At 39.4% G+C, this 25,116-nt stretch overlaps 1 protein-coding gene across 1 annotated transcript in view; it reads right to left on the bottom strand.

Annotated features, from left to right (window-relative positions):
• Positions 1 to 22,436, bottom strand: part of ankrd13c (ankyrin repeat domain 13C) — a 99,212-nt gene extending 76,776 nt beyond the window's left edge. Inside the window, exons 1-2 of the mRNA XM_078561256.1 lie at positions 21,728 to 22,436; positions 9,904 to 9,945 (exon numbers count right to left, since the gene is read on the bottom strand). Of these exons, the coding sequence (XP_078417382.1) occupies positions 9,904 to 9,945; positions 21,728 to 22,016 (331 nt within the window). The 5' untranslated portion in view covers positions 22,017 to 22,436. The remainder of the gene's footprint in view (positions 1 to 9,903; positions 9,946 to 21,727) is intronic.
• Between the last annotated feature and the right edge of the window lie 2,680 nt (positions 22,437 to 25,116).

Here is a 25,116-nt window from a genome sequence, read left to right as displayed (position 1 = left end):
GCATATGGGCTGACCATTCATAACTAAAGAAATATGAAATTATGTTCATAATTCAACTGAATGTTTGGTAATTTACTTAAAATTGGCAACACATGGGTTCTGGGCTACAAACTGCACAGTTTAAGATGGAGTACAAAAGTGACTGCCACCGCTTAAAATTATAGCTTTGCTTTCGAAAAAAAGTAGTTTGCATTTATATAACACTTTAATGTCATTTCAAGGTGCTTCACAGGAGTGTTAAAAACAATTTGACAATAAGCTATACAAGGAGATATTTGGGGAGATGAACAAAAGCCTGGCCAAAGTAGTCAGTTTTAAGGAGCACCTTGGAGAGGTAGAGAGATTTAGGGAGAGAATTCCAGAGCTTAGAGTTTTGGCACCTCCACTTTTGGAGGAGCAATTAAAATCAATGCTCAGGAGATCAGAATTAGAGGAACGCAGTTTTTTGGTGGTTGTTGGACTGGAGGAGATTTCCAAGACTGGGAGAGGTGAGGCCATGGGGAATTTGAAGACAAAGATGAGAATTTAAAGTTGTATTTTTTAACTGGGAGCCATTGTAGGTCACCAAGCACCAAGTAGGTCATAGGTACCTAATAAGACTCGGCGCAGGTAAGGACACAGGCCATAAGCTTACAGAGGGCAGAGTATGTGAAGCCAGCCTGGAATGAATTAGAAAAGTCAAGTCTAGAGGTGACAAAGGCATGGATGAGGGTTTCAGCAGCAGATGAGCTGAGGCACAGCAGAGTCGAGATGTTACAAAAATGGGAATAGGCAGTCTTCATGTTGTGGTATGTGGTTGTAAACTCAACTTGGTGTCAAATATGATACCGATGTTGCAAACAAACAGTCTGGTTCAGCCTTAGGCAGTTGCCATGGGGCACGATGGAGTCGGTGACTAGGGAATGGAGTTTGTAGTGGGGACTGAAGACAATGACTTTAGCCTTCCCAATATTTAATTTAAGAAACCTTTGTTCATCCAGTACTGGATGTTGGATAAGCAGTCTAACCACTTGGGAAATATTTAAGGCACTGAAGCTAATTCACAGGTTCAGCCAAGGCAAAATAAATACTTTATTTCTAAATTAAACCATGGCATTGTTAAATTTAGAAATAAAAGCACATCAGTGGATTTAGCATGGACTCATCTGCTTTTCCATGGGTCTCTATCAAAATCCCGAACAGCTGGATAGCTGCTGCCACTAAACTCATCTTTTAGCTGTTTCCTTTGTCAGACAACATCAGAGTCATAAAGCCATAATAATTGCATACTTATAACAAAATCATAAAAAAATCAGCAATTTTTTTTCTCCAACTCCCACATTCTGTTCATTCATTCTTTGTTGAAATTTATGCTTTCACTTCCTTCACTCTGGACTTCATTTTAACCAACAGGCTGACTAGGCTATAAGCCCAAATTACTTTGGTTCAGATTGTTTTACATGGTCTTATTTTACAAACTCACCTTTTCCTTATCTTAAAGTTCCTAGGAGTGCCCTGCTCCTCTGACATACTATAAAATAACCTGTTATTTAATCGTACTGTGGAATCCAGATTTTTATCATCTAAAATCAATAGCCAGTTCCAACAAGACAACTCAGAACTAAGGCCAATTTGACTTTCTTGCAGGCTATGCAGGATTGACATACACAAGAAATAAAAAAAAAAATCCATTTACCACGTTACATTTTTGAGAAACATATTCAATCCCTATCACTATTGTTCCAAACATTTAAAGAGCAAAATAATATGAAATGCTCTTCAAAAAATGATTCCAAATATATTACTCAAAAATAGTTTCGAAAAATAACCCAGTCACCAAAGTCTCAATATTCAGCTATTTCCATTGTTGCTGATTAAAGCTCAGATTCAGGTTGCAAATTCAGAGACCCCAAGTGAAGAGTCTGCTCGAGATGGAGTGTCAAGACAGTGATGGTTGTGGGATTTGCTGCCCTAAGGAAGGATCTGAGGTCGCAGGGCTGCTCCTGTTCAGTCCTGACCCAGTGGGTAGCAGCAGTGGGCTTAGCACATAAAATTAGTTAAGTGAAGCCACTAGCAACCCAGAAAAAAGACAGCTGTACCAGTCAGGACTCAACCCCACAATACTTACTGACTGCCCAGCTAACCCAGGCCGCAGCCCTCGTTCAAATGCAGTGCGAAGAGCAGAGAGCCACTTAGCATCATAGTCCTCTATTGAGTTGCCATGTTTGGCACTACTAGCCTATAAGATTGTCTCAAATCCCTGATTTTCAAAATGAAAATTCCCATGTTGCTCCTTTTTTTCCCCCCCTCATTCCTCAGAGCCAAACATGAGTGATCAACATTGTGGCTCTCCTCTGCACTACTTAATGACTCATTTGTTTTTCAGAACCCAGGATTGGACATGGTGCTCAAAGTGAGGTCTGTCCAGAATGCTGTATAGTTTGATAACGACTACTTCGGATTTGTTTTCTACTATCTTGGCGGTGCCATTAAACACATCATCAACTTTGTTGCTTGCTGCTCCGCATTAGCTGGATATATTCAGTATTGAACCTTTCCAGACTCCTAGATCCCAACTTCATTCGCAACCATTTCAACACCAAATATGAAGTATGCAAATTGTTCTTTATTCTTCCTTGTATGTACTACTTTAAACTGACCTGCATTAAATTTCATCGGCCATTGTTCACCCTAATCACATTTTGTTTATCTTATTCTGGTCTTTTCTGGATTGCTTCCTTGGGTTCTACTTCCTAATTTCATATACTATCAGTTCAGCCAATTTGCTTTGAGTTTCAGAATCCAGGTATTTAATGTAAATTTTTTAAAAGCTGTAGTGTTCCCAATACCAAGTCCAAAGTACTTTTACCCATTCTAGCACCTGTTGTTTTGACCCTTCAGTTTCTTATCTATAAAAAAATACTGTTCTGAGTTTAATTAGTAATCTTTTCTGTGAAACTTTATCACGTTTTGATAAGTCCAGGACATTTCATATTATTTTGAATTACATTTCATTTTATTTTGCATTTAAATGTTTGGAATAGTGAGTTGGATTGTTACATTTTTGAGAAATGTATTTAGAGTAAATAGATTTTTAAAATTTCTTGTGTACGTTAATCCTGCATAGCCTGCAAAAGGCATAAACCTGATAAGCCTTTTGAAAATCTGAGTACACAAGGTCAAGGGATTATCAAGGCATTATTTGGGTTGTCACTTCCTCAAATGTAATCAAGGAAGTTGGTGAGATTATTTACTAGGTTGTTGTAGATACCCTCCAGTTTATTCATTCATTCCATGTGAAGTAACCAAACTGATTAAATAAAGATTAACACACTTGTTAAATGTCATTTTGTGTGTCTATTATGCTACCTTTTTTCAAATAGAAGCATATTATGCTTGTTTCCAATATACTAGCACTTCTCCAGCTTCCACCGGCTCACTCTATGATAGTGCTATGCAAATCTCCTCTCTAATCTCTCCTGACTATTTGGGATTAATACATTTGATCCTGGGGATTTAGATGTTTTAAATCGTTTGTTTGTCTAAGACTTCCATCTCATTTATATCAAAGTCTTGAATTACACCTTGGTACATTTTTTAGAATAGGGCTTGATGTTCATGCCTTCCCTTGTGAATACCGCAAGGTAGTAATTATTTACTATTTTAGGAGAAGGTATGGTCATGTATTTTCTTAAGCAATTTCTACTGTGGATTTTTAATAATTCCCCACCTCGTCCCCAAAGCACTCCGTCTTTTCTCACATATGGCAAATATTTTTCTCCCTCTTGCTTCTCAGAATGGATTTGTAGTTCTTGCTGCAATAGACATTGGCACAGCAAGGTTTTACCCACTCCCAATGACCAACATCTTGTGCAATGGTCACTCAATATTCTTTGGGCTTAACCAACTTCAACCACAACATCAGAACTCAGAAAAGTAGCTCATACACTTTACTACCCTGTGCAAATTTTAGTCCCCTTTGATGAGACAATTTAAAAAAAAATCTCAAAACATATTAATTCAATTTTTATTTAATAGCTTGAATTGTTAACAAATGCAAAATAGCCAACTTTTTCCCATTTAGGATTCCCCCTTCCCCTGCTGTCTGTCAGAGTTATAGCATTTTAAAAAAAACTTGATTGTGATGTCATGGAGGTTGTTGTGGTGCATTACGAATATTGTAATTACAATAGGTACAAGCTGAAAACCATCACTCTCATGATGTACCTCTAACACACCAAGAACATGTTGACAAGTTGTGGAAAAACAATTTTGCTCAGAATTCACAAGGCCCAGCCAGGCAAGCATGCGTGCAAGGAAAGTTTCGGCTCTGCCTTTTTCAAATTACCTATTTTATGAGTGTTTAGTGAGTAATTTCATTGAAATGGGCTTTGTGATATTGGTTTACCGTGGATTGATTGATTCATTAGAGCAAGAAAGCTAAGTTCTTTTTGATTATTCAAGCCAAAACAGTGTTACAAACTTGTCCTCTGAGGGTTTTGACATCCTATGAATGCATAATCCATATGTGCAATTATTTTTGGATATTCAATGGCGTTACTCAGCGAGGAAGAGGTTACATTGCTGAAAAAAGGGTTAATACATCATGAATGATAAAATGTTCTTTGGTTGGTTTCTGGAAAATTGTGTATAATTTTCTTATTCAATACAGGTATGTTGCTCAAGTTCATTAGCATGTAACAAGTAAACTTCTGCATGCAATAGGATGTACATCTTATGTTGAGGCTGTTTTTTTAAGCGCAAATCTGTTTTTGAGGCTTTTTTAAGCGCAAATCTATAAAATGAGAGATTCCGTTTGCATCAGAATTTAAAATATTTTACAAGAATTAAGTTGAGAATTTTGCTCACCATAGTGAAAGGTTATCACGGGTAAGCAGGAATGTGGGGTTCAGGTTACACTCAAATCAACCATGATCTTATTGGATGGAAGAGCAGGCTTGAGGGGTCGAGTAGCCTACTCCTGCTCCTGATTCGTATGTTTGAATGTATGTTCGTATCTGAGTAACAATACATTCCTTTTAGAATTTACAACCGTTAATAAGAACGTTCACTGTTTGCACTTTCAGTATAAACAAATTAAATAAAAAGGTAAAAAGCAAAATACTGCGGATGCTGGAAATCTGAAACAAAAACAGCTGGAAAAACTCAGCAGGTCTGACAGCATCTGCGGAGAGGAACACAGTTAACGTTTCGAGTCCGAATGACTCTTCATCAAAACTAAAGAAATATAGAAATGTGGTGAAAAAAAGGGGTATAGAAATAAAAAAAGGGGTATAGAAATAAAAAAGGTAGCTGCTGTAACTATTTAAAATAGATTAAATATAAACACTTTAATATGACATTGCTGAATTTTTCATACATTTGTGATGTTTGCTGTATAATATGTACACAGTACTTATATTTATAGTAAAACCACATCTCTCGGGAATATCGCAAACAAAGCTGAAGAGTTCATAAATTGCTTGATCTTCACAAGTCAGATTACTTCCACTGTTCCTAAAATGGCTTCATTGGGGGAAGAGGAGAATAAATGTTCATTCCGACTTACTTTCCACCAAAGGACATGCTTTACAAACAGCATGTCCAGGAACATGCTGTGAAAGGCCAATTTTGCAGATAATCATTAAAATTTTCTAGAAAATGCTGGAATCATGTGCATGCTGCGACTTGCAGCTTGTTAGCTCAATTCTCTTCAGTGAACAATTACGAGTCTGACAACATATACAAACTCAAAATCTCAGGTTAATCAAATAAGCAGAGGCGTTTGAGAAAAACAGGGCATTAGTAAGTTTCATCACTTTCTTGTAAAGTTTTACTATTTGAAATCAGGTTTACAATATAATAATTGAACAGAAACCAAGGAGGCAGCCAAAGGGAATTTTTTTTAACATTGAGAAATGTTTGCCACTATTTTGTTTTCTGCTGCCAATTGCCCGTTTTTGATTCTCTAAGCTGCACTATTTATAGTTTTCTTTGCCATTTGCTACTCTTAATGCATTCCTTAACTTTCATTTACATCTACTATCATTTAGAAATGCAAAAATTGAACCAGTTGCAAGAAATCTGCATACAGAAATGTGATGCCCAAAGGGCAATGAACGGAATCATTGTGCATAATGTATCTGTATAGTACATTAGAAATATTTACATCTGTATGCATTTCCTGTCTGCTTTTACTATTATAAATTTCTATGTTCATATTCATAATGTAAATTGCCTACATATACTTTATTCACATCCTCCATCATGGGAAAGGCTGTAGCGCCTCAGTTTTGCATCTCCCAAAATCTAGACCTGTACAATAGAGAAACTCCCAACTCACAACAAACCATTACTTTTCAAAGTGCTTTGTCAAAGTATTATATTAAAATGAAAGCAGAATATATGACTTAGTATAAAAACAGATAAAAAGGGACTTGAAAGATTAGCAGCACTCAAAGCAGAACAGTCACCTCACCCAAATCCATCTTAGGGTGGCTTTGGCCAAAATCTTACAATTGTGGTGCCAGAAGACTGGAGGGTTGCAAATGTTACACCCCTATTCAAAAAAGGATAAACTCAGTAACTACAGGCCAATTAGTCTATCATCAGTGGTAGGGAAGTGTTTACAGATACTAATCTGGGACAAAATTAATTAGAAAAATGTGTTATATAAAATAAAAGCCAAAGATTTATTAAAGGCAAATTGTGTTTGACTAACTTGATTGAGTTATTTGATGAAATAATGGAGAGCTGATAACAGAAGTGCAGGTGATGTTGTATACACGGACTTTCAAAAATCGTTTGACTGAGTAGTACATAATAGGTACGAAATTGGCTCAAGGATGGAAAGCAGTGGCTAGTACTGAGCAGCTGTTTTTCACCCTGGAGGAAAGCATACAGTGGTGAACCCAGTGGTCTGTGTTGGGACCACTGCTCTTTTTGATATATATTAAAGAGCTGGACTTGGGCAAAATTGCCATAATTTCAAAGGTCGCAGATAACACAAACTTGGAAATGTTGTGAGGAGAGAGAATATCAGGCTTCAGGAAAACAGACAGACTGATAAAATGGACAGACATAAGGTAGATCAAATTTTAATGCAGACAAGCTTAAAGTTATCAGTTTTTACAGAAAGAGTGAGAAGAAGCAATATAAACTAAATTGTACAATATTCAAAGGGGATGCAGGAACAGCAAGTCCTGAGGGTATATGTTTACAAGTCTTTGACGGTGGGAGGACAAGTTGAGAAGGCTGCTTAAAAAAGCATGCCTATCCTTCACTTTATAAACAGGTGCTTAGAGTACCAAAGCAAGGATGTTATGATAAACTTTTGTAAAACATTGGTTATGTCCCAGTTACTGTCAAGACCTTACAGGGCGTCCTGAGGAGATTAAATAGAATGGTACGAGGGAGGGATTCCAGTTACATAGAGAGACTAGAGAAAGTGGGATTGTTCCCCTTATGACAAAAGCTTTTATAGAGGTGTTCAAAATCATGAAGTGTTTTGATGGAGTGAATGAGAAACTGTTTCCAGTGGCAGAAGGATTACTGGTCAGAAGATGGAGTTAAGGTAATTGGAGGTGAGAGGAGGAAAAAATATTACACAGTGAATTATCATTTAGAACTTAGTATCTGAAAGGGTGATGAAACAGACTCAATAATAACATTCAAAAGAGAACTGGATAAATTTGAAGTGAAAAAAGAATTCAGAGCCGTGGGGAAGGACAGGGAATGAGTATGATTAGAAAGCTCTTTCAAAGAGCCAGCAGAGGCAAAATGGGCCAAATGAGTCATGCAGCACAGAAAGAAGCTAGGAATTCTATTCTGTAACTTCATAAAATTGGGACTGGATTACAAAATTTAGTGCGTATAATCTCTCAGCATACATCAGTTTGATTTTCAGAATAACAACTTGGCCTTTGCTTGAGCTATAGCATTAAGTGCAATACAGCTATGGTACTCACTGTAGCACTATAACAGTTGTTACAATCCGGTTGCAGAACCAGTAACATATTGTTTAAAGTAGTACCTGGGGTTTCAAACTTTGTCTAAGAGAATAAAGCCACAAGATTCCATGATTCTAAACAGACAAACTTTACTATACAAAGTCAGGAAAATAAAATCTGCAATATCTATCTTATACTCTACCATTCAGAATTAACAAAGCCAATGTGAGTTAACAACCAAACTAGTGTTGCAATGCAGTGCAGACATCACATCTCCAGTTAAGTAAGCCCACCTGCTGTTTTATGACCTGATCTTTCTAGCTGTTAACCTCTTAAAGCAACATGGTCCCAACCTTAAGTGTAACAAACTCCAAGCTGCTTTAGTTACATTTATCTCATTTTCTACTTTAATGCCTAAAACTAAAAAAATATAAACCATGAACTAGATATTCACAATATCGTCTATAGTACCACTTTTGGAATACAAATAAGCAATTTCAAAGCAAGCAAATCAATATTAAAAGCTATTTTTGAGGTATACTATCACAGGAAAGCCTTTTTCACATGTTTGTTTACCTCAGAATGGCTAGATAACACAGACAAAGGGGATAGCATTGACTTTTCTTCCACTTCTAAAAATTCAGAAATGACCACTATTTGCAAAGGTTTATTTACCTAACGGTTCTATTTATTTAGCTGCAATGAGTAAGAAAAAGACTCAATTTAGAGAAACCAAACATCTCTTGCCTCACTGTCTCTGGGCAGAATGTATACAAATTTACTAGTGCAAAAGTCAACCCATGATTTTGGCATAAAAAAAATAATTTTTCCATATACCTCATGTAAATATCAACCCCACCTTTTCAGGGATCAAAGCCCAAAAATTTCAAATGCAAAGTATCATCGCTGCAATTGCATCAAAAATCTTAATTTATCAGAAAAATTACACTTACCATATTTCCTCCAGTTCTCCTTGTCAATTAAGGCAGGAAGAATGTAAATCTATTTTGAATTTTGGTGGGGGGTGGGGGGAGAAACTGACAGATCAGAGAAGAGTAATAAATAGTGCATATGGAAACAGGGTTCAAAGACCAAATTCCAGAGTGAACTTTAAATAAATGAACAACTGGGTCTTGTGTCCTGAGTCATCACCCTTAGTCTTCCTGGAGTGGGGAGGGGAGGCTCAGGTCCTGCCAATCAGACCATTACAAATGCCAACTCAAGGCAATCCCTCCTGCACCAAGGTCAAGGGCTGGGAGCTGTCAATGTGATATTTTCCAACCACATGGCTCTTCCCTGTCCTTCCCCGGCCCCTGAGCATCATTGAGACCGTCGGCCCAACTGACGTCACTGCTACCTCTCCTGGAATATGGGGGAGTGGGTTAAACACAGAAAGAGAGACAGGCTAAGTAAACAGCTGATGTGGGCACCACTTCTCTCATTACCTTGTGGATTCTTTTGGAGAGCCATGTTACGCATTGCCAAGCGGAACTGTTTTAGTTGAAAGTAAGGCCCTCAAAAACATTACCCATGTAAGCTGGCTGAGTTGTAATAATGTACACTGTATATATACTATGCATAACTCAAGACTAAACCCTAGGTGAGGCAGTGTTGTACGTAGCATCCAATTTCATTTCTGATTGATTACAATGTGGAGAGAAATCAGACCAAACAATCACATTCCACAAGAGTCAAAACACAGCCATTTTACTTCTGTATAACTCACCTCAAAAGTTTAATTCCGTTAGGAGTAAAAAATTAAGTTGATCTTAGTCTAACAGCAATTTTTTGATTTAAAAATTCTCTTGGTATGCAATGTTTTGAGTGATCAATTTGACAATGATACATTAAGCAGTATTTTAGGTTTGTAGAAATCCAGTGTTCAGATAAATGTTCTACAATGAATTAGCAGAGATGAATAATCAGAATACATTACTAAATGCAACTTTTAGAGATGTCAGAAAAAAGTACTCACCTTTGTGTCCCAGCATCACAGCGAGGTGTAACGGTGTGTTTCCTAAAAAAAAAAGTAGAAACTGAGATGTATTCAATTTCAATCAACAGTGTTATTTATACTCCTTGCATCAGTAAAATTTACTAAACCAAAACACTCAATTATGTCTGAATCATTCCTAATTTATTTTTAGTCTCTCTTACATGAAACATTTCAATCTCATGTTCATGATTTCTGGTCAGCTTGTGCAGACGAGTAATTCAGAGGACCTCCTTGCAAGACAGCTCGAGCCTGGCAAAGGTACCATTAACAGGTTTACAGAGTGTGCAGCTGAAGGGACTAATGGGTCCACCATCTGTCTGTCTCTCCTCGTGGCTCCATCTAAGCCCAAGTTTCAATGGAGGGGGAGCAGGTGGTGTCCAATGGTATGCTTGAGCCCTTTTACAACCAGTGGGCACAAAATTGACTGGAGTGCATGGCATCAACATTTTGATTTGATTAGCTTCCTTTTGTATTCAATTATAATTTGAAATTTATTGTTTATGCTCCTTTGGAAAAAGGTGGCACTTTTGTTAATTTAACTGATGGCAACATGCCATTTAACAGACCAAATTTCCACAGCAGCAGTTTTACAAAAAAAATAATCACCATATCATACCTTGGCTCTATCCCTACTCATTGAAAAAGCACAATCTGTTCCGTCCCTTGCTCTTTGCGTTCAAACTTCTTGTTTATCATCCTCCCAAGCCCTGAGCTAATGTCTTCCTCCTCCTTAGTGCCATGGGGTCGTCATTGCTTGGTTCCATTGCATTTCTGAATATTGCCAGAACATTTCTCGCAATGGCTTATCTGCTCCCTCTCCTCCATCACCTCAGGAGTTTATGCATCTATCTTGGCCCACTGCTTTTCCACAACTTCATGCTGCTCCTCAGTGACATCATTTATTGGCTCAGGATCTGCATGTACGCCAACAGTGCCCAGCTCTCTCCCTCAATACCAAAACGACTTGGGTGAGGAAACAAAGTCCTAGATGTATCCCAACTTTCTTCAGTTTAACATGGGCAAGGTTGAAGCCATAGTTTCCACTGGTCACCACAAACTCTCAGCATGAATTTCATTTCTCTCCCTGATCTTTCAGTCTGGTTCAACAAAACTGTGCAACCTTGAGGCTCCTCTTTGAACTGGAGATGGACTTCAAAACTCATTACATCTACAGCATGGTAGCTTATTTTTAACCTCCACAACACTGTTCCAACAATAGCTGCTCTACCCATGCTTTTGCTACCTCCAGACTCAACTACTTCAATGCTCTCTTTCTGCCTTTCCTTCATCCATGTTTCATAAACTTCAAATTAACCAAAGTGCAGTGCATACAAATAACTGCATTAAGTTTGATTCATCCATTATTCCCAACCCCACAGGCCACTAATAGTTTAAAAATCCTCATCTTCAAATTCATTCATGGCCTTGATTCACCCTCTCTCTAACCTCCTCCAGTTTTGCACTCTCTCTGTTTTCCAGCTCTGGCCCGTGGGATATTCCACCGTTCTTCTCCTCCAATGGTGGTGCTGGAACTTTCAACTGTCTCTGCACTCTGCAATTTTTCTCACCGCTCCCTCTCTCTTCCTTTGAAGAAAAAGCATAACTTTTAACCCAGCCTTCAATCAACTCTCCTAAGCTTTCACTTCTGGCAAAGTGCCTTGGGACACTTTTATTTCCCAAAAATAAATAAATAAATGCAAGCGGTAGTAATAGTAGCAAGATTAAAAATATAAAAAGAGGAATCTATATATTTAGAATGAAATTTTTATAGGAAGTGTTTTCAAATTGATAGTTCTCAGACAAAAACTGCCTAAAAATTAGAGGGATCAATTCTAATACTGGAACAAGTTGCTGTATTTTAGGTGTGGTATGGGCAAGATAGCTCAAAATAAATTCGGGATTAGGATTCCAAACAATTAAGATTTAAAGTGTTAACAGAGTTATAACACAATTAGATTTTAACTATTCCACGATAAGAAAAACTAAGAAAAAATGTCTGTGGTCAAATCAAGAACAGGCTTCCAGGTTGTAACCAAGTCTGCTTCTTTAATCAGGGTGTTGTACATCCAAGAAAGAGGGTGCAGTATTAATTCTAATTCTGGCTAATTTGTCAAGAAAAGCAGACAACCTGAAGCAGAGCAGGACTTGAGAAACAGCAACTATTACCCATGTAGATTCACATTCAAAATAGATTTTAAAAAAAGGAATAAAAGTGCTGCACTGAAAATGGGATAATTTTTATGAAATGTATGGTGATCTAGCCCAGTCTTACTGACTGAGAAAACATCAAGCGTTTGTCCAGCAGTGGGAATTATTGAAATAAGGTGCAGGTTAAATACATTCCGACTATGAACACAGCAAGTGTGCCAAAGTGTGCTATGGGTTCTATGGATAAGAGAAGCAAGAGCAATTTAAAAATGCATACAATAAATAGACAAGAAAATGGAAAATAAAAAATATGAAAGCAAAGTAAAAATTGTGATTAAGAAGGACAAGGTATATGAACGATAATGGTAGTTAACATAAAATTGCTATTTCCATTTATAAATAGATTGGTATTTATTGCATGTAGTTATTGAGGTGAACCAGAGGTTTAAGAACTAGAGTGTTATAAAAAGTGGTACTCAAGTGTTCAGGTCCATTCGTTAGCTCTTCAAATAATGAAGCAGTCCTTGTCCACATACAAGACATGGACAACATTCAAGCTTCAACTGATAAGTGGCAAATAACATTCATGCCATGCAACTGCCATGCAATGACTACCTCCAAATGGAGAGTGACTAACCATCTCCCCATGACATTCAATTACCAACGTCAAATCAAACATCCTGGGCAGGTCACCATTGACCAAAAAAAATTGAATGGGCCACCTACAAATGTTGCAGCTACTAGAGCAGGTCAGAAGCTGGGATATTCTGCTGCTGTGAATCACCTCCTGACTCCCCAAACCCTTTGCAGCATCCAGGTCTACAAGAGTGTAATGAATACTCTCCAATTATCTGTATGGATGCAACAACACTCAAGAAGCTTGTCATCATCCAGGACATAGCAGCCTGCTTGATCAACACCCTATCCACCACCTTAAACATTCACAGCCTCCACTAGCAGCACATTGTGGCTGTGGTGTACACCATCTCCAAGATGCATTGCAGCAACTCACCAACAGTGCCTCCCAAACCTGCGATCTCTACCATCTAGAAGAACAAGGGCAGCTGGCACATGGAAGCACTATCACCTCTAGTCACAAACCATCCTGACTTGGAAACATATTGTAATTTCTTCATTATGGCCAGGTCAAAATGCTGGAACTCCCTTCCTAACAGCACGCTCCCCACACAGACTACATCAGTTCAAGGCAGCGGTTCATCACCACTTTGTCAAGGACAATTAGGGGTGGGCAATATATACTGCCCTTGTCAGCAACACCCACACCCCATGAATGAATAAAGAAAACCCATCAGGAACATGGGCTTAGCAGCACTGGGATGAGGTCTAAATGTATTTCAAGATGGGATCAAGTTTTCAGGAACACTGATGAGGCAGGCTCTTAAACAAAGGCAGGTCCAAGGATTCTGGGGCATAGGGGCACTGTGTAGGAAGGTGAAGGTCTGGGGGCAGTTAGAGAATGTGATGCATAGTCTTGTGTTTCTGCATATCATATACCGTATCAGCACTTCTCATCATAATCAGGCAGTTTTTATTTTTATGTTCCTACCTTCAAGCACTTGTGCAAATTCTCCACTTGTTAAAAATTAATTGACAGAAAATCAGGGACTGGAGGTATGCAGTTTCCCAATCTGCAATCATGCCATGGGTCAAAACCCACTATTAATGAGCAGGCAGGCTAATACAATTTTTGATAAATATAAAATTTCCATAAACAAAAATGACCTCCAACAGTTTGTTTTTACAGTTCCAAACTTATTTCCTCACTTTTGTACTCAATTCCATATACTTTCAAAACTGCCTTCTCAACTTGTTCCACCAGGTTCATATACCCCAGGTCTCTATACTGCACCCCCTTTAAAATTTCACCATTTATTTTACATTGTCTCTATTCATATTTTCCACCAAATTGTATGTCTTAAGGAATTTTAGAAATGTAATCAAGAAAATGGTGCTGCACAGGGAAAATGCTATGTAGTTAAAATAATTTTACTATATTTATATTTAAAATTTATATTTAACATAACATTAAGTCTTAAAAAATGGTTCAGGTGATGTTCTGTGCAACTATAAAAAAATCTTCTATAAGCAATCATTGCTTAAGAGTTTTTTTTCCTCTAACCATCAGAGGACAGCAGTGAGATGTGACAGAAGCATTCTGGGAGAAGTCAGCGCAGTCACCGCAACTCAGAAGGGGATCGAGGAGGACCCACTGTCAAAGAACGGAATAGCCCCAAACACCACATTGTAGTGTTTCCATCCCTCCCTCCTCCTCAAACCAAAAAAAAGAGGGAGAGGCAGTACCTTCAGGAGTGCACCAGACCTGCGAGGGACACTCTTCTGAAAGTGGGTTTTTTAAAAAAGCTGATTGGTGAGTAAATCCTGGTGAGTTTTTTTTTCAATCTATTAAAGTAATTCATTGCTTAATACTGAGGTGGGAGATAAAAAAGTATAGAAGTATAATTAGTCAAGAAACAAGGTTCCTAGCTAACATAAATAAGGCCCCGAGCTAGTGCATTTTTTAAGGGAGTAACTAGTTTAATCAAGAGGGACGTCATGGCAGGAGAACTCAGACCAGTGATATGCTCCTCCTGCAGGATGTGGGAAATGAGGAACGCTTCCAGCGTCCCTGGTGACCATGTGTGCGAAAGGTGTGTCCAAATGCAGCTTCTAGTTAACCGGATTTCGGAGCTGGAGCTGCTGGTGGACTCATTGTGGAGCATCCGCGATGCTGAGCAAGTCGTGGATAGTACGTTTAGCAAGGTGGTCACACCGCAGGTGACGATTACACAGGCAGAAAGGAATGGGTGACCATCAGGAACAGTAAAAGACTCAGGAAGGTAATGCAGGAGTCCCCTGTGGTCATCCCACTCTCTAACAGATATACCGCTTTGGATATTGTTGGAGGGATGGACTCTCAGGGGAAAGCAGCAACAGCCAAGTTCACGGCACCGTGGGTGGCTCTGCTGCTCAGAGGGGCGGGAGGAAAACAAGTGGCAGGGCTATAGTGATAGGGGATTCACTAATTAGAGGCACAGATAGACGCTTCTGTGGCCGCAAACGTGAATCATGGATGGTATGTTGCCTCCCTGGTGTCAGAGTCCAGGATGTCACGGAGCGGCTGCAGGACATTCTGGGGAGGGAAGGTAAACAGCCAGTGGTTGTGATACACACAGTTTACCTATGTCATTGGTACCGAAGGGGTGAGGACCTGCAAGCTCAGTACAGGAAGTAAGGAGATAAATTAAAATGCAGGACCTCAAATGTAGTAATCTCAGGATTACTCCCAGTTCCACGTGCTAGCGAGAGCAGGAATAAGAGGATAGACCAAATGAACACGTGGCTGGACAGATGGTGTAGCCGGGAGGAATTCAAATTCTTGAGGCACTGGGACTGGTTCTGGGGAAGGTCGGACCTGCACAAACCAGTCAAGCTGCACTCAGATAGAGCTGGGACCAGTGTCCTTGTGGGGGCTTTTGCTAGTTCTGTTGGGGAGTATTTAAACTAGTGCGGCAGGGGGATGGGATCCCAGGAGTGGGATCAGATAGGTCAGATTCAGATCAGAAAAATGATGGTAGAACATTAGCTGGGGACTTTGTGATAGACATGGAATTACAGGAGAAGCAAAGTTTAAGAAGTGTCAAGCAAGGGAATTTGAAGTATAAACAGTTTAACCCCGTCAATGCAAGGAGTATTACAAACAAGGTAGATGAGTTAAGGGCACAGGTAGACACATGGCAGCAGGATGCCATTGCTATAATGGAGACCTTGCTAAAGGAGGGACAAAACTGGCAGCTAAATATCCCTGGTTATAGAGACTTCAGACACAATCGAGTAGGAGCTAAAAAAGGAGGAGGGGTAGCACTAATGGTTAAAGAATCAATTCCAGTTGTGAGAAGGGATAATATACTAAATGGGTCAACAAACGAGGCGTTATGGATTAAGCTTGGAAATAAAAAAGGGGCAGTCACACTACTGGGAGTATACTACAGACCCCGAAAAAGTGAAAGGGAGATAGAAGAACAAATATGTAGACAAATTTATGCTTGCAAGAACAAGAGAGCAATAATAGTAGGAGACTTCAACTATCCTAATATCAACTGGGATTCAAACAATATAAGGGGCACTGAGGGAGAAAAATTCATGCAGTGTGTCCAGGAAAACATTTACAACCAATTAGTGACAAACCCAACAAGAGGAAATGCAATTCTAGACTAGTCTTGGGGATCAAAGAAGGGCAAGTGGGTGAAGCGACAGTTGGCGACCATATCGGGGACAGTGATCATAATTCAGTTAAATTTAGCATTACCATGGAAAAGGACAGAGATAAGGCAGGAGTAAAAGTCTTGAACTGGGGGAAGGCAAATTTTGCAGAAATGAGAAGGGACTTGGCTGAGGTGGACTGGACAGCACTGCTGGAGGATAAAACACTGGAAAACTAAAAAGCAAGATCCTAATTGTACAAAGTAGACATGTCCCCTACAAAAATAAGAGTGGTACTGCCAAATCTAGACCTCCCTGGTAGTTTAGAGGAATACAGGGGAAGGTCAAACAGAAAAAGAAAGCGTACGATAGGCACAAAGAACTAAGCACTGCAGATAGCCTACACGAATATAGGAAGTGCAGGGATGAAGTAAAAAAGGAAATAAGGAAATCAAAGAGATGGCATGAAAAAAGATTAGCAAGTAAAGTTAAAGATAACCCAAAGATGTTTTACCAATACATTAATGCTAAAAGGTTAGTTAAGAAGAAGTGGGACCTATCAGAGATGAAGTTGGAAACTTGTGCAGAGGCTGTGGGAAAGGTTTGGAATGAATATTTTGTCTCCGTGTTTACAAAGGAAAGGGAGGATGTAGATATAGTAGTCCAGGAGGAATACTGCGAGATATTGGATGGGATAGTCATAAAGAGAGGAAGTACTCGAAGGGTTGAAATCCTTGAAGGTTGATAAGTCACCAGGGCCAGATGGATTGTTTCCAAAGCTGCTGAAGGAAGTCAGGGAGGAGATAGCAGATGCTCTGAGGATGATTTTCTAATCTTTACTAGATACAGAGGAGGTACCGGAGGACTGGAGAAATGCAAACGTAGTTCCATTGTTTAAAAAGGGATCAAAGGAAATGCCAAACAATTATAGGCCAGTTAGTCTTACATCGGTGGTGAGCAAATTAGTAGAATCAATCCTGAGAGATAGGATTAACTGTCATGTGGAAAGGCATGGACTAGTCAGGGATGGTCAGCATGGATTTGTTAAAGGAAGGTTTTGCCTCACAAATTTGATTGAATTCTTTGAGGAAATGACAAGAAGGGTTGATTAAGGTAGCGCAGTGGATGTTGTGTACATGGATTTTAGCAAGGCATTTGACAAGGTCTCGCATGGCAGATTGGTCAGGAATGTAAAAGCCCATGGGATTCAGAGTAATGTGGCAAACTGGATAAAAGGTTGGCTTTGTAACAGAAAAAGGGTAATGGTCAATGGATGCCCTTGCGAATGGAAAGTTGTCTCAAGTGGTGTGCCACAGGGCTCGGTGTTGGGACCCTTGCTGTTTATGTTATATATTAACAATTTGGACATGAACGTGGGGGGCATGATTGGGAAATTTGCAGATGACACAAAGATTGGCTGAGTAGTGGATAATGTAGAGAATAGCCATAATCTCCAAAACGATATAGATGGGTTGGGGGAGTGGGCGGTAAAGTGGCAGATGGATTTTAACATAGAGAAGTGTGAGGTCATACATTTAGGGAGGTCAAACAGTTACAGGGATTACACAATAAATGGGAATATGCTAAAAGGGGTAGATGAAGAGAGATATCTTAGCATAGAAGTACACAGGTCCCTGAAGGCAGCAGTTCAACTAGACAAGGTTGTAAAGAAGGCATATGGAATGCTCTCCTTCATTGGCAGAGGTATAGAATATAAAAGTAAGGATATAATGTTGGAATTGTATAAAACACTGGTGAGGCCACAACTGGAGTATTGTGTGCAGTTCTGGTCACATTACAGGAAGGACATAATAGTTCTGGAGAGAGTGCAGAGGAGGTTTACAAGAATGTTGCCAGGGTTAGAAAAGTGTAGCTACGAGGAGAGATTGGATAGGTTGGGGTTATTTTCCTTAGAACAAAGAAGGCTGAGTGGTGACTTGATTGAGGTGTACAAAATTATGAGGGGAATAGACAGGATAAAATTGTTTCCCTTGGTGGAGAATTCTAGAACCAGTGGACATAGATTCAAGATAAATGGCAGAAGGTATAGGGGGGACCTGAGGAAGAACTTTTTTACGCAGAGGGTAGTGGGTGTCTGGAATTTGCTGCCCAAGTTGGTGGTAGAGGCAGAAACTCGTACCTGGATCTGCACCTTAAGTGCTGTAAGCTGCAGGGCTATGGGCCGGGTGCAGGAAGATGGGATTAGAAAGGGCACCTGGGTGTCCTCGGGCTGGCATGGACAAGATGGGCCGAATGGCCTCCTTCTGTGCTGTAACATTTCTATGGTTCTAACAAAAAGAGTGACAACAGGTGATATTCCTACTGCTGCCTCTATTTGCATTCACATAGATTGGTTCTGTTCTTCAGGAAGTACATCTAAAATTTCATTGCTTGCTTGAAATAAAAGCTTTAAGAATTCAAGGCAATTTCTTTCAAAATCTTTTGGAAAAAGGAAGGAAACCTTAAATCCATACTAGACAGCTGGGCATATTTCTACATTTCAGCTCATATGATGTAAAGAATATAGGCCATCGACCTTTGCAGATGTGAGAAGTAAGTGGGAGAACACGGTTGTGGAAGGAAAGGAGTGAAAGGCTGGTGTACAGAAGAGATTAGAGGGCAAGAAAGAGAACAGTGGACAGAAAGAAGGATGCAAGAAGGGTGAGGGCACAGATAAGGCAGAAGCAGGAGGAATGATAGATGTGGAAGGAGCAGCAAAGACAGGGGTACCTACTTATTTGGAAGAGGCCAAGAAGTGAGGGAATAAATGTTTACTGAAATTAACATTTATAAATATTTCACTACTACATTATCTGGGCAACCAATCCTCCACCATTTTCCTATATCTAGTAACAAAAACAGAATCAGGAGGTCTTAAAGTGTCAAGAACATTTAAGTGATTAAGAATTCTGTAAAAGGTTGCTAAAAAAAAAATGACAGTAATTTTACTCTAACTACACAGCACTTTTTTTGTGCAGCGCCATTTTCTTGATTACCTTTCTAAAATCTTTGAGACATATATTTTCTGCCAAAATGTGAATAGAGACAATGTAAAATAACTGGTATAAATTTAAAGGGGGTGCAGAACAGAGACTTGGGGTGTATGAGCCTGGTAGAACAAGTTAAGAAGGCTGTTTAAAAGCATATGGAATTGACTCAAGAGTACAATATCAAGGAAATTACGTTAAACTTTTATAAATCAATGATTAGGCCCCAAGACAGTAGCTCCCATGACATGTTTCTGTGTATACAATATATAATTATGTAAATACAATACATTTTACAGTAGAAATAACAGTGAGGCTATCATGGTTATTGAGAAAATTGGACACCATTCACACATATGCCGCTAAATATGGAAATTGTAATGTTGCTATCAGAGTTTCCTTGCTCCTCCATATGCTTTGATATACGGGTACCTAACCATGAGACTCAGGATTGAAATACAAGGAAGGTTGTGAAGTTAGGGTACTTATATGTCACTAAACACGCCAGAAAAAGTTTGGGCTTGTCCATTCAAGTGTAAATGAACTTTTAGTGACACATAGGACTTAATTACTGCCAAACAACATCAATAGCACTGAAAATTAATTTTTTTAAAGTTTGGAGACATAATCCTTCATATTTTAAATATTGTTGAAAATTTAAATGTAAAAAAATTGTTTTTTGTCTTTCTGACCTTTATTTCTCTCTCTTTCAATCCCATCTTTCTTTTCCTCTCTTTATTGCACATGATTTGGCATTGAAATACTTGTTCTCACTTACTGAAACACGCAGACCAGAAGTGTAAGAACTCTTCAATCTGATTGCTTTTTGATTGAGGTGTTTCCTTAACCAATATACTGCAGATGTTGGAAATCTGTAATTAAAACAGAAAATGCTGGAAACTCAGCAGGTTATGGCAGTATTTTTGGAGAAAAACAAAGGCAATGTTTTAGCTTTGTGACCTTTCATCAGAACTGGGAGAAGATGCAATGGGTTTTGAGCAACGGATGGGTGGTCCTTGCATCTCTAATTTTTCCCAGTTCTGATGAAAAGTCACAGACCTGAAACATTAATTGTTTCTCTCCACGAATGCTGCCATGACCTACTGAGTATTTCCAACATTTTCTGTTTTTATATTAAGGAAATACCCTGTTGCTTTCCCTCCTCACAAAAGGTGCAAGCTCCCCTGTAGAAGGAACTGTGTTTTGACTCTCTGATAAACTCAATTTTCAATCCAAGCTCAGAGAAAGTCTGTGGGCAAGTGTAAATGCTGATGCTATTTGTTCATCGCTGACGAAAGTCCGGGCCTTTGTAACATTGCATAGTTCTGACACCACCCTTTAGAAGAAAGTCAAGGCCTTAGAGGGTGTACAGGAGATTTACTAGGATGACAAACTTCAGATATGTGGAAAGACTAGAGAAGACGGGGTTGCGGTTCTTAAAACAGAAAAGGATAGGGGAGATTTAATAGGGGTGTTCAAAATCATCAACAGTTTTAATACAGTAAATAAGAAACTGCTTCCAATGGCTCAAGCATCAATAACCAGAGGACACAGATTTAAGGTAATTGGCAAAAGGAACAGGGCGATGACTTTTTAAAAAATATATTTAGTACGTTATGAGCAAGAATGCACAGCCTGAAAAGGTGGGAGCAACATCAAAAATAGCTTTCAAAAGCAAAACTAGATAAATGCTTGAAATGAAAATCTGCATGCCCATATTGAAACATTTGTGGATTGGGACTAATTGGAAAGATCTTTCAAAGAGCCAGCACAGACACAGCATCATTCTACATCAACAAGATTCTATGATTTTAGCCGAGTGAAGTTTTCCAGAGTCATAATCTGTTTCAACGGGTCTCAGCCAAAGCATCACAAATATTTCAGGTTGCACTGCAATGTCAATTAGGAGGTCCTTACAATTGCTCTTTGTAAATACACATAAAAGTAGCACGAATCGTCTGTACAACTTGCTAAATGTGTTCAAAACTAGAACAATTCTCTCCTTTAAACTTTAATTAACTCAAACGGGCTTAACTTCCACAGCGCACCATTAATTAATTGATCAATCTATTCAAAACTAAACCGGACTGAAAAAAGTATTTTCACTGAGTCTGAAAACTATAGCTATTACCCCAAAGTTCCCAAAAAGTCGCTTTGAGCAAATCTCGAGACCAAGTAATTAAATAGATTCTGTACTTTTCCCCAACAGTGGTGTATATTATATTTGGTCAGTTTTATATCTGAAAATTTAAAATTGAAAACCGGGCATAATAAATGATAAAAACTGGAAACATATGCATTTCACTATCAAATATATTGCCCAACTTAATTAGTTAAAAAACATACATTTCATAATAAGCAAGAGTGTGTATGCATTCAACTTTGATTTGCAATTGTTACTTGAGGTAACATACTGCCAGAAGTTGCATAGCGCTAAACAAACTCACCGTGGAGATCTTTTTGAGCTATGTTGTGGGTCCTTATCGATGACGACAATCTACGGATATCGCCTTTGAAGACGCACTCGTGGACTGGGAAATCCTCGCCTCTGGTCGCGGACGCCTCCGTGGTGAAAGCCGGGCTCTTGATCAGTTTGTGGTTCGCAAAGAGTTTAGCCCGATTTTTAGTCCTAGCCGCTTCGTCGTCCTGCTCAGCCTCAGCCTCCTCTTTGAACAGCCGATGATCCCTACGCACCGAGCGGCCGTTGGAAATCCTTTCCGCCTTCTCTCCTGTCATGACGACGAGGGAAACAGTAAAGGGGACGGCGGCAGAACAGCTGCCGCGGACCTCGCACACACTCGGAGGTTAACGAGAGCACTTTCAGCTGCTGTTGCGCCGCGACAGCCACACAACGACATGTAGAGGAGTCAAACGCGGGGCTCGGAGGCTGCGGTAACATAGGAATAAGACAGCGGCCTGGAGGGGTGGGGGCGGCACCGAGGAGAGCCCGCGGGAAGGCAGGAGGCACTGGGTAAACTAACTCTGGGAAAAGAAAAATGATACCAAACACGACTTAAAAAAATACGGGCAGATATAAAGAGAGAGCACCGCCGATCGCCAGCGCCACTGTCCAGTTCGAAAACTCTTCGATCTATACTTCTGATGAAACCGCCATTTTTCTTCTCTCACCCCCCCCCCCCCGTTCAAATCTCGCGAGACTTTGCGCGGCTTTCAGTTTTATCGCGATCTTTCTTCAATCCCGATTGTCGCGTGGCGCTGTAACCATGGTAACCAGGGCAGCTACGCGTTTGCACGGGCCGGATCTTGGTTTGTGGTAGGATGAAGTAATGTGTGTAGAAATACTGACTATTATATTATATAATAATTAACGCAAAAAAACCCACACTGTTTGAGATAAGAGGAAACCAAATTAGGTGACGAAACCCGCGTTTTACACAAACAATGTTTAATAGTGCTTCCAATGGAGGACATATTCACACTGGGTTGTTGGTGTTGAGATGGAAAGTGAGGTGAGACTATATTTTAAAAACATAAAGAGCAATAACGATGGCCTGGAATTTCCTCTCAGCGGCGAAGGAACGGCTTTAGCTGTTCTCCAGGAGCTTGTCTGATCCAGTGTGAGATGGGATTTGTGCCATCTGCCAACTGCAAACGCAGGGAAGTTTTTCAACCAATCTCACTGAGACACACTGACTAAAGCAGGAAGTGAGAAACAGGAAATATAAGCAACATTTGAATCATTTACAGGAAGCAAAGTAAAAATCGAGCTATGTATAAGAAATGAAGGGAGAGAGAGAGAGATTAGAAAAACAGAACAGAATTGTTATATTATTCGTAAAGAAATAGGAACTAATTGTTACGGGAATATACGTCTGGGGTACTGCCATATTTTGCTGCTGCACTGCACTCGTGCCCTGTAGCAATGTATCAGCCCACCAGCCACATAGGGAGCAGCAAGAAATACATTGGAAGCTCTAGCATTTTGAACCTGAAGTGTGATTATTTCTAACTTAGGGGAACCAGAGACATAACAATTTTTAAATTTCATTTTTAAAGTTTACTGATGCAAAGTAGTAATATGTACCATCTAGAAGATGCACTGCAGCAACTCTCCAAATCTCCTTCAACAGTACCTTCCAAACATGCAACCTTTACCATCTAGAAGGACAAGGCCAGCAGATGCATGGGAACACCACCACCTGTAAGTTCCCCTCCAAGTCACACACCATCCTGACTTGGAACTATATCGCTATTCCTTCACTGTCACTGGGTCAAAATCCTGGAACTCCCTTCCTAACAGCACTGCGGGTGTTCAAGAAGGCAGCACATTACCACTTTCTCAAGGGCAGTTGGGGATGGGCAACAAATGCTAGTCTAGCCAGCAACTCCTACATCCCATAAACAAATAAAAAAGGAACATTAGTTTTCTTCTGAGGGAATGGGACTACACACTTTTAAAATTATCTTTTGCACTTGAGTTTTTTCAGCAATAATTATTACTTATTACACCATTTAAAAAAAATCACTTCTGAATGCACTAGCCTTAATGTTTGCAGCCATTTTTTGTGCATGATTAGTGTGTAAAAGTTCACACCATTACAGTGATTTCAGTGCTGAGTCTAACCCAAGGACTGCAACAGTACACCCTTGGAGGAGCAGTGTATTTCTGATAAAAAAAACCTCTGGATTTCCACATTTAACTGCATACATGGAAGCCAAAAGTTGCTGTCATATTTACCCTGTATTTATGGACTCCAGCGAATGTACCATGGCTGAGGAAGAGGGCGTTAGTGCAAAGTGTACACAGGCTGATGAAATAGCCAATACTTCCGACACTATTTCCACTGAAGAGATGATCCAGCAAATTGGCCAGATTTTTTTTGACAACAAGATGATAGACATTTTCATGGCTAGAGAGCCTGTGAAGATAACTGGTAGTGACTATGTCTTTCCAAAGAATAATGAGAATCAAAACTTTTCAGAAGACTTATACACATGAAGAATGCCAAATGGAGAAAGGGTTGAAAGAACTTGGCTGGTGTACTCAGAAAACTGGTGTAGTTTTGTGCTTCTGCTGCAAATTGTAAGGCTCAAAAACAGCACGCAAATTAATAAAGGAAGGCTGCAATGACTGGAAGCATCTTAATGACATTGTGATCTCACGAATTATCCTGTGAACATATTCAAATCACAACAAAATGGATTGAAATAAAGCGAAGTTTCTCTGTGCGTATTCATCCACTGTCTTCATTGCAAAGAGAAATAAATAAGGAGAAGAAACATTGACACGTATTACAGAATTGTCCAGTATCTAGCTGAGCATAACTCAGCATTTCGTGGAACAAATTCAAGGCTTTATGAACTTGACAATGGCAACTTGCTGGGATTAATTGAAATGATAGCTAAATTCGATCCTATGATGCAAGAACATGTCTGACATGTCAAAAACGAAGAAATCCATGACCATTATCTTGGACCTCATTCAAAATGAGCCAACCTTGATAATGGCATTGCAGGTGAAGAAAAACATTACTGAAAAAGATGAAGACTGCAAAATACTTTGCAGTTATTCTTGACTGTACTCCTGATCTGAGTCACCAAGAGCAGATGTCCCTTATGCTTTATTATGTTGACATGACTTCTGAAGAAGTGAAGGTAATGGAGAATTTTATTGACTTTCTTCAAGACAAAAGCGGACAAGGGCTGTCAGATTCTCTCAAAGCTGCGCTGGATGGATTTGGCCTGAATGTATGGGGCAGAGATGCAACAATGGGGAAAATATGAAAGGCCAGAAATGGGGCGTACAGACGTGCATCCTTCAACTCAACCGCCGAGCCCTTTTCACTCCATGTGGCTTCCACAACTTAAATCTGGT

This window comes from Cetorhinus maximus, chromosome 17, assembly GCF_964194155.1.
Source record: "Cetorhinus maximus chromosome 17, sCetMax3.hap1.1, whole genome shotgun sequence".
In the NCBI taxonomy this organism is placed as follows: Eukaryota; Metazoa; Chordata; class Chondrichthyes; order Lamniformes; family Cetorhinidae; genus Cetorhinus; species Cetorhinus maximus.
This window is presented reverse-complemented; position numbering and strand designations above follow the sequence as displayed.